The sequence below is a fragment of the Montipora foliosa genome, chromosome 7 (genome assembly GCF_036669935.1).
Source record: "Montipora foliosa isolate CH-2021 chromosome 7, ASM3666993v2, whole genome shotgun sequence".
Taxonomy (NCBI): domain Eukaryota; kingdom Metazoa; phylum Cnidaria; class Anthozoa; order Scleractinia; family Acroporidae; genus Montipora; species Montipora foliosa.
Genome location: NC_090875.1, coordinates 6,759,742 through 6,769,357, shown reverse-complemented (window position 1 = coordinate 6,769,357; position 9,616 = coordinate 6,759,742). Strand labels below are relative to the sequence as shown.

General features: G+C 37.8%; 2 protein-coding genes and 1 pseudogene across 3 annotated transcripts in view; 1 reads left to right on the top strand and 2 right to left on the bottom strand.

The window, feature by feature from the left end:
* The first annotated feature begins 307 nt into the window (after nucleotides 1-307).
* On the top strand, nucleotides 308-2,683 carry LOC138010957 (uncharacterized; annotated as a pseudogene).
* Nucleotides 2,684-2,834: 151 nt separating this feature from the next.
* On the bottom strand, nucleotides 2,835-8,031 carry LOC138010956 (uncharacterized). 2 transcript variants are annotated; one of them, XM_068857965.1, is made up of 11 exons: nucleotides 7,743-8,026; nucleotides 7,573-7,655; nucleotides 7,346-7,487; nucleotides 7,064-7,150; nucleotides 6,580-6,669; nucleotides 5,511-6,457; nucleotides 4,751-4,827; nucleotides 4,357-4,488; nucleotides 4,029-4,222; nucleotides 3,750-3,818; nucleotides 2,835-3,571 (listed from the first exon to the last, which is right to left on the bottom strand). In XM_068857965.1, the coding sequence occupies exons 1-11, from the start codon at nucleotides 7,979-7,981 to the stop codon at nucleotides 3,169-3,171; spliced, it is 2,463 nt and encodes an 820-aa protein (XP_068714066.1). In that variant the 5' UTR covers nucleotides 7,982-8,026; the 3' UTR covers nucleotides 2,835-3,168. The 2 variants fall into 2 exon arrangements, with proteins under 2 accessions (XP_068714066.1, XP_068714067.1); XM_068857966.1 differs by having other exon boundaries at nucleotides 3,434-3,571; nucleotides 4,040-4,222; nucleotides 7,743-8,031.
* Nucleotides 8,032-8,214: 183 nt separating this feature from the next.
* LOC138010948 (uncharacterized) overlaps nucleotides 8,215-9,616 on the bottom strand; it is an 8,578-nt gene continuing 7,176 nt past the window's right edge. Inside the window, exons 4-5 of the mRNA XM_068857957.1 lie at nucleotides 9,407-9,516; nucleotides 8,215-9,086 (exon numbers count right to left, since the gene is read on the bottom strand). Coding sequence (XP_068714058.1) covers nucleotides 8,784-9,086; nucleotides 9,407-9,516 — 413 coding nt within the window. The 3' untranslated portion in view covers nucleotides 8,215-8,783. The remainder of the gene's footprint in view (nucleotides 9,087-9,406; nucleotides 9,517-9,616) is intronic.

Sequence of the window (9,616 nt, the reverse complement as noted above, 5' to 3'; positions counted from 1 at the left end):
CTATTTACAGTTCTCTGGGGTCCACACACTATAAATTCAGCATGCATTTCCGAGTTGTGATGTTTGCTTACGCTGTTACATGTAAATCGTTGAAGAAACCAAAATATTTAGAGTAACAATAGTTTTCTACAGGTGATCGCTACTAAACACTTTAAAGAACTATTTTTTAACATTAACTATTTCGAATGCTTCTTTTTGGTTTCAACTTTATACTATCGCAAAGAATGCTAACTTAAGCGAAGACTGCAATTGTGACAATAATTAAAGGGACAGTGTCATGAGCTGCGCACGCGCGTCGTCACTCGCTCTCGCGCTCTCGGAAAATGTCGGACGCCATTGTGGATTTGCCGGTAAGTGAAAATAATTGGCATGTATTTTGCATTCATGACTTTCATGTAAACGAGGTCGCTCAGAATTTTTGTATTTGTTCATTAGGAAGCATCTGCTACTCCTTCAACGGTTTGTAAATGCAAAAGTGCGTGTACTACAAAGCGCAAGGAGAACAGCAACCGAGGATGCCCTTGCAAAGGAAGAAATGTGCTTTGCAGCAATAACTGCAAATGTGGAACAAGGGATAAACCTTGCAGAAACAGAGTATGTTTACAGTCAGAAATTCCCTGAAGTTGCAGGCTGAATTGGCTCTAAATTTTCTTTGCTTTTTGACTTTTAGGAGTTACAGGATAATACATCTCAACCCGCTCAAAGAAGAGTGCGACCTAGACTCGATGGGTTTCGTCTATCGAGTGGCGGCGATGTTCCAAGTGAAGAGCAACAACGCATCAAAGAAAACAATGACGTGAAGGTAATCCATTCTCTCGTCTCTTGTACAATCGGTGCATCTCGAGGGAAGTTGCTTTCGTGTGTACGAATACCTTCTTGCACTGCCACGTGTGTATTGTAAGTGCGAATTTTTTCCACTGCGGCAACCAAAATCTCGTATAATGTAGACCTTACTACACTCCAACTCCAGATAAGATCTGGAGAACTCCAGATTCAATCCAACTCCAGATTCAATCTTGTGTGGATAAATTTTGTACAGTGGGCAATTTTTAAATGTAGATACCTATTCTAAAAATTGAAATGTAAATAAGCTTCTTCTTTTACATATATTTATTACTATTTTAATTATTTACTATTTATTTATCTCCTAGTATAGTGTACTCTGTTTTAGGAGCATTTTCATTAAAGCATTTTCATTAAAGACAACATCATTCCTTACCTTGTGTAAATGAAATATTTTAGATTATGTGCTTGTGTTTCTTGCCTGCCTAGCATTATTATTCTCAGTTATTCTAGGCAGCCAGTGCTCTCCTATTTTATTTTTATTTCTCATAATGTATTTATTTAACTAGGCAAAGTGAGAGAAATAAACTTGTTGTTGTTGTTGTTGTCAAGCCTGTTAGCTTTGTATGTGATAAAAATTTGTGGAAAATGTTTACCCACTAACCCTAACAAGTATTTGGTTTCAATTAAACATAACTTTAAAGTTATTGTTATTATGTTGGCCGGCATCCTTGTGATATAATTCAGCACAGTAATTACATTGCTTTTAAATGGTTTTAGGATTTTATTGCTACTCTTGATGAAGGGATGGTGAGGAAATTGGCTGTACGAAGTCTTCGCAGAGGAGTGGGGAGTATGGATTATATTCACACTCTCCTCATAATGGAGGATGACTTAGATGCAGAGGGCACAAACATGGTTGGGGAGGAAGACACCACCGAAACTGCACTTGCCAGCGCAACAACCACAGCAGTGGCTGAACCATCAGCTGGTGAAGTTGATCCTGGCCCGTCAGGGAGTGCCCCACTGGTCGAGTGGTGTGTATGTAGCCTGTGCAGGCCTATGCCACAAGCAATAGAAAATAAATGCTGCCAGCAAAGAAATTGCATAACAACATCTGCACGCTTTGGCAAATTATGTCTTGATCCTGATGTACTGCAACTGTGCATTCGTAATATGGGAGATATCAGGAATGATAGGGAGGACAACAGCACAAGAGCTTTCCGAAAAGCTTCTTATAGGCAATTTATATTGGCCAGACATGGGCACTTGGGGAGAGGGAACAGACGTGTGTGCCCTTCTTGTGTTGTGTTAAAAATAAGGGCACAGTTCCCATCACTCACTGGGGTTTATATGGGGTATAGGGAGCATTAAATTATTCGTTGGAAGTGGATTTCACTGTTTATTTAGAAGCTACAAGTCTATTCAGTGTTTAAGCAATGAAAACCAGCTGTTATTACATGTACTAGCTCTCATCATATATACACAATTGTTCAACTTCAAGCATTTTATGAAAATTTGTGCAGCTCATCCATAGAAATGCAGAAAAAAAATCAATTGGCCAGTATCCAGTTCTTATTACCTACAGTCCCACACTTATTCCAGTGAGTGACATGACAACCACTTGTACTTCTTTCCATTGAGCAGTTTTTCAGTTCGAATTTTCAGGATGAGTTTCCTTGGTGTATGTAACAGTAGCATGAATTTTTCATTGTTATAGTTCAACAATAATTATCTCTATTTATCTTTGGATTACCAAAATATAGATGCAAATGGTTACTGTATATGAATACATGTAGCTTCAACACAAGATTTTCTCCAGTTTTCTTTGGATTACATGTAAATAGATCCTAGTGACTGCTCTATATTTGAATAAAATAAATTGATAAGTAATGGTGAACTAGGTAGTAAAAATTATTTTACTCCCAGTAGCACAAAATAAAGAAAGAAATTATAATTTTATTCTCTCAGTGAAAGCTGCAACCATTGCCCTGGGAAATTTCTAACTGGTGCTCAAAACAAAACAAAAATTCTTTACTATTTTATATTTGAGAGTAGAAATCTGAAGTCTAATTCGAGTAGTTCCAAATGTGCTCAACGTTGAGCGTGAGTTGTAACTGATTAATGATATACTCTGGGAACAAGTAACTATTGTTGCAATGAATTATAATAATGTACATACAGATGTGAGTTATTTACTCTCATTGAGCACTGTGATCAATAGATGCATTGACACTTTTTTCTTTTAACGTTCAAAGTTGAACACTAGCTTTTTTGTAAAATGATCAACACTTACTTTCTCACCCAGATATGTTACAAATTTGTGAGAATTGAAGGCAAAAATGTTACACTAAATCAACAATTTGATAACATCAACCCTGTGTTTTAATGCTCCATAGGTGAAGTGTTGTTGTCTGTGTCCTCTGGATCATTATCCTTAGAGGGCAGACTAAATCTACTCCTCCTTTGCAACAATTCATTTGAGGATGGGGGAGGGTTAGCAGCAATAGTGGGTGCCAAAAGCCTAGGGTCACTTGCATTGAGTGACACATTACGTGTGACAATATCATTATCTGCCAATCTGCTATGTAAAATTCTAGCTATGAGGAGTGGGATGTACTCATAGGTCTTGAGAGCCTTGACAGTTCTCAAATCCCACTGCTTGGTCCGTTGATTATACTTCCGAGAGGTGATCTCGCTGCCTGACTTATTGGTGGCTGAAGCAAGACCTAGATGGAAGTTCCAGTCCATGGCTGCTAGGTACTTCCTAACCTTGTAAGCCCTGTAACTATACAAGCAAAATAATGATAATTTTAGCTCAGTGTCTTCCTAGTCGTGAAAGGAGACATCTCATGCACCTTACAGTTCAATTTTATGGAAACAACATGTTATAATCTAACATTGTTCCTATTTTTGTCAACCAGACATGACAATTATACATAACATACTATGGACTATGGACATACCTAAAGGGTGTTCTCTTTGGTGTGTACACTAGTGACAGGCTGTTGGCACATTCGATGTTGCCTGTGTGTCTGAGAAAAGTAAGAAAACAAATGGAAATGCAGCCAGCTTAAAATTTTATGGTGTGCTAGTTATACCAATGTGACATTTACCAAGGTAGCTTACTTTGAGTGAAACAATTGTGAAATACAACTGTACATGTATCTTATCTGCACGATTAATTGTTGAAACGGATTCATTATTTATTACAAAGTTTTGCCCTAAAGTAAGTAATGTGTTACCTGAACCTCACATAGTATTTGAAACTTTCAAGTAACTCCGGGTTTAAAATTATCTTTTGCAACTCTGCATAGTCATTGTCACGCCTATCAAACCAAGGTAGACTGGGGTTATGGACCTGGTCTTCGTGGTCGCATTTCCCAGACAACCAGACATGTGAATCACACACATGGTGTAGGAGGCCAATCCACTTATCCTTGTAGGAAAAAAATGAAATAAACAATCAATACATCATTAAAAGTATTAAACTGAACTGGCAACTCAAAGTTCATAGAATGAATGCAATAGACCAAACTGTAGACTGATCATAAGATAATGGGAGTTACTTACTTTCATCACCTTTAAAGCCTCTTCATCAGATGTGGATTCTGACTGCTTACACACACAGCAGCAATACCAGAAGTGCTTGATGATAGCATCTGACCAGGCTTTTATTTTACTCATGGACTTGGCTTGTCCTATCTGACAAAGTGCAATAATATTATGTAATTGAATTTATATGTTATCCAAACAACATTAGAGAAATTGTATAACCCACAGTAATCATTTAGGTTCTTGATGAAATTGGGTCTGTGCAAGTACACTGTAAAATGTTGAACCTTCTTGCACCCCTCCCAAAGAGAAGCACTACAGTCACAGCTGTAGGGTATGACAATAATCCCTTCTTTTTTGTTTACATCAAGCTGTAAACTCGGTGATTTTACTGCAAATGCATACGGAGTACCTTGGCCAAGCATTTCCTGATGCTCTTGGACTTGTGCCAAACATCAAGGCTATGAAAGACTTCCCCAAACTCATTTGCTGTGTGAAAATAGCAACGTAAAAAATTAAGATAGGATTCTTACAAATTTTGCTACGTGCATCAAATTCTCATTTTTGCATCGATAATAATAGTAATTATCAATTACTCACCGAAGTGGAGGTAAATATCCACCACTTTCACCGACACTGAGGTGAATAATTGTTTTAGTATATACCACACAGGCTGAATAACTAGCAGCCCAAAGAGTAACTTTCTTTGTGACAACATGCCGACAAAAGTCCTTTTGTTTTTCTTCGGCTGCTCGGAGGTGAATACTACTTGCCTAATCACCTCCAAGCTAGCCAATCAGTACGTGCGAAAAGCACTATTCACGTGTGTGGTATATACTACTACTACTACTACTACTACTACTACTACTACTACTACTACTACTACTACTACTACTAATAATAATAATAATAATAACAACAACACTAACAAAAATAACAATACTAACAGTAATAGTAACAATAATACTAATAATAAAAGCTACCAATTATACTAATAGGTATAGCATATTTGATCTGCCTGTTTGATCTATCTCTGCCTGACAAACAAGATACTGGTAAAGTGTGTCTGTTACTAGAATAGTCAGTCTATTTATAAAACATTACATTACTCTATATTTTCTGTTTTGACTTACAACACAAGTAAGGATATCACAACAATAATGTTGACTTACCAATAAGCTTTTTAATGGAAGATGATGCATCAGTTGCCAACTCAACGACATTAAGTACATTTTTAAGCCTGGATAATGCATTTTTCAAAGCGTCCTTTTCCATGTTTGTAGATGCAAGGCCCACGTGACGCTTGTCCCTCACCTCAATTTCTAGGATGTAACTTGAGGTTATTTCCATCAGGAAATAACATAGGTTCTTGGCACTGAACCCAGGAGAGTCACATTGTCCATCTCCACCCACAACTACCTCAGAACCAGCAAACTCCTTCACCAACTCTTCACGCATCCAGGACCACCACTCCTCAACTGCTGGAAACAAATATAGTCGCTGCATACGATAGAAAGTTGAAGATGACAGAAAGGACAGGCCCATGAAGTCAGCCATTCGACTGACTTTGCTGAAATTGTTGCCTGACAGAAGGATTGCTGCTGCAGCCTGTAAGTTGTTGCTAAACATGCCATTTAACTCCTCAGATGAGGCAAACCTGAAGGTGTGTCCATCCTTGCACCATGTATTTACAACAAGTGTTGTTCCCACAAAGTGATGTTTGACCTGTAGGGCTTTGTCACAGTCAGGTGTCTTACAACTTCCCTCAAACAACTTTAGAAAAAGGTCTAGGGAGCAGATAAACTTTCTCTCTCTGGCAAGTTTAACCTCTTTACGAAACTTGAAGAGGTCTTCACCTCTGCTTAGTTTGCGGTGAGGCCCACATTCTGGTCTATCCTCCACGCATGGAACATCTGGTCTGTCCTCCACACATGGAACATCTGGTCTGTCATCCACACATGAAACATCTGGTCTGTCATCCACACATGAAACATCTGGTCTATCCTCCACACATGGAATATCTTCTGTAGGCATCTCAACATCAGATTCCTCCACAAGAGTGCCCACATCTTCCATCAAACTTTCATCATCAGACGAATTGCTTTCAATGAAATTCAGACTGAAAGAGATCAAAAAAATAAATGTTACCTTAAAAAGTAAATAACAATTAATGAACAAAAGGTAGGGAAAAAATAATGGGAAGGTGTTTCAATTTTCACATTAAAATCTACATGTACTTACTCCATTTCCTCAGACTCAGCACCACTATCATCTGAAATGGAGTCATCAGCATTCAACTGTAGGATGGCAGAATTATATAGCTTCTTGTATCTGAACAAAACAAAACATTAACATGACTGTAGTCGTATTCAAACATTTTACTAAACAGTCAGTTTGTTCAATTAAGAAGATCTGTCCCCTCATTCAGCATCTCTTCCTGTATGATACATGTATAAAAGGTAAAACCAAACCCCAGAACTAGTTGTGATCTGGTGGACACTATTTGAGAAGGCTGTTATCATAAAACAAGTCCAAAGGTAGGGATATCTATATAATGCTGTAACAAATTTTAAGCATTGTTTCTTGCAGTTACTAATAAACTGTTTTTACATGTACTTCATGTGCAAGAGATAATATAAATTCAAAATATATTATCAACATAAAAACATGGGTAACTGACTTGTTCTGTAAACTATTCAAAGTGCACTTCAACTTTATTTCATACCTCACAATTTCAGAAGAACTGTCTTCTGACTCCTCTGCTGATCCCTCATCGTCAGTAAAAAGTGAAGAGTTCAATTTCAAATTGGAACTGAAGACAGAAGTGAAATGAAATGTTATGGAATGAAATGAGTGCGACAGTCATGAAACTGTTTGTGTTTTGGCATGCACCCAGATAAACCAAACTCGTACTTGTATGTATACAATTTACAACACAGTACACACACAGACGGTAAGATATTAAAATAATAGTAAATTGATAGTAAGAACAAAAACACACGTTTACTTTTCATGAGGTGTGGTAAGGTTGTTAGCAGTGCTTCCATCGAGGGAACATTTGACTGGACTTTGTTCTTGACAACCAACGATCGGTGATTCAACAATACATGGCTCAACCGAAGGCTTCACAGGAGTTGAGGTCGGTGGCCCTGTAAAAGACACAATTTTTCTAAGTCCAAGCAGATGATGAATAAAATTGCTGCTCGTATGAAATAATACATTGACTACTCGCACCTTCAATTTCCACACCGACATCGACATGTTTTCGCGTCACATGAGAGATCGAACTAGAAAGGACGTCTACGCTTGATTCATCTCTGCAAACAAACGAGAGAAATCAAGTGGTAGTTCTTTTCTTCACTGGAAGGTAAATTAATCAACAGGAACACAGAAACGGAACTTACCTCCTACGAAATTCCAATGACAACAAATGCGCTGCGAAGGCGCTGTCAGTACAGGCTTCGTATCCTGCGTTAAATTTTGCCTGAAGCCACGATTTAAAAATGTTATTTTCAAGGTAAATACGTTTGCGACATCTCTCCCACTCCTTCTTCGCCTCTTTTGAATCGCGAAATATCCGCTTTCGACCTGAATTTTTCCTTTTTCCTCCGTGACCGCCGCCACCACCACTAGTCGACGCCATCTTGAAGTTGGCGACTGCACAAATTGAAAAATTCCGCCGGAACTTTTCAAGATTCGATCGGAAGCTCACGCATGCGCAGCACATGACCCTGTCCCTTTAATAAATGCTTGATATGAAAACAAGACTTGGAGAATATTTAACAATTAGACCCGTAGCCCACAAGGGCTACGGGTCAATAGCCCATGAGGCGAAGCGGAATGGGCTATTGACCCGTGGCCCTTGAGGGTGAAGTGTCTAATTGTTTTAGTATCATCCAACTAGTCGGACAGAAAAGGCAATGATAAAGTTAGCAAATGCAAGTTGAAAATATATTTATTTGGGAATAAAACGAAAGAAAACGTCACGCTTTGCGCTACTCGAGGACTATTACTAATAGCCCACTAGTAGCGTGGCTAATCAAAATGCAGCATTTGCATTAGTCCACTAGTTGGGTGATACTAATACTTATTAGATATGTGTACTGCACATGTACAGTTTATTTGAGCTTTAAGCTAATTTAAAAATGATCAAGCACTACTGGGAGAGTTACATGGCAGACATGTATGAAAAACATTTAGAAAATATGTGAAACACTATGACGTGACTGAAATATGTACATTTTGAAAACAAAAAACTGCATTTAAGAAAAATTCAGTATAATTATTAAAATGTTTTGAGTCTTTCTGAATTGGTACGAATATTTAAGACAGTTGGGGAAAGAAACATTGTGATGTTATTGAAACTTGAACTTTAAATGTTCAGGATTTACTTATTAAAACTATCAAGACAAAAAAATTAAACAGATGTAAAGTATTTCAACTCTTTATGAAGTGACGGCCCAGTGTAACTTCTCTGGGACATCACTGCTTCCTCTCCTACTTGGTGGACCAACTCTCCTATTCGCACATTGTCGCCTTTGCTGACTAGACATAGATGTTCTATATCTAATATCTAGCATTTGAAAGAAGTTTGACACTTCCTCTGCCCTCCATCTCAATGGCCTGTTAAGCAGTGTCTCCTCTTCCTGGTCTGATTCATCTGACGACATCAGGCTAGGATGTAAGCTTTCATACAGTCTGCCATTCTTTTCTTCTTCTGATACACCTTTCAGTCTTTTTTCTAGTTTCTAAAAAAACAAGAAAGATAAATGAGCACTAAATCCAATAATTGCTTTCCAACATAACACCTTCCTTCATTGTACCTCTGAATGTAAACAACATGTCTTCATCAAAATGATTATGTGTAAATATTAGTTTGCATGCTGCTAAATTGCCCAGCAGATGAAGTCTGCATGCTCCCCAGGATGGCACCTGAAGGACTAACTCCCTTCACAGTCATAAATATAACAAGAAAATGAGAAGATTCTTCCTTGTGCAAAGGCAAGTGAGATTTTTTTAGAAAAAGACAAAATTGTCCATATTGTGTGTACATAATAGAGACCCTTACTCTTTTGATTCTCTGTCTCCTTTTCTGCTCTTTCTGATACTGTTCATAGGTTCCATTGTCCAACTGACGCCTCCTTTTTTTATTGGAACAGTAGTTTTGGGAAATTGCATCTACAAGAAAAATATTATTTGTTCAGCTGGTGAAAAGTTTCAACACCGATTTCAACTCTATATTACTCTGACTTGAACTTACAGTTAATAAAATAACAAG

Excerpts from the sequence above, each read along its gene's own strand:
- LOC138010956 (XM_068857965.1), bottom strand. The coding sequence starts at position 7,981 with ATGGCGTCGACTAGTGGTGGTGGCGGCGGTCACGGAGGAAAAAGGAAA. Across the intron at positions 4,489-4,750 it reads TCAGGAAATGCTTGGCCAAG|ATAGGACAAGCCAAGTCCAT; the intron begins GTACTCCGTATG and ends GCACTTTGTCAG. Across the intron at positions 3,572-3,749 it reads CCAAAGAGAACACCCTTTAG|TTACAGGGCTTACAAGGTTA; the intron begins GTATGTCCATAG and ends TTGCTTGTATAG.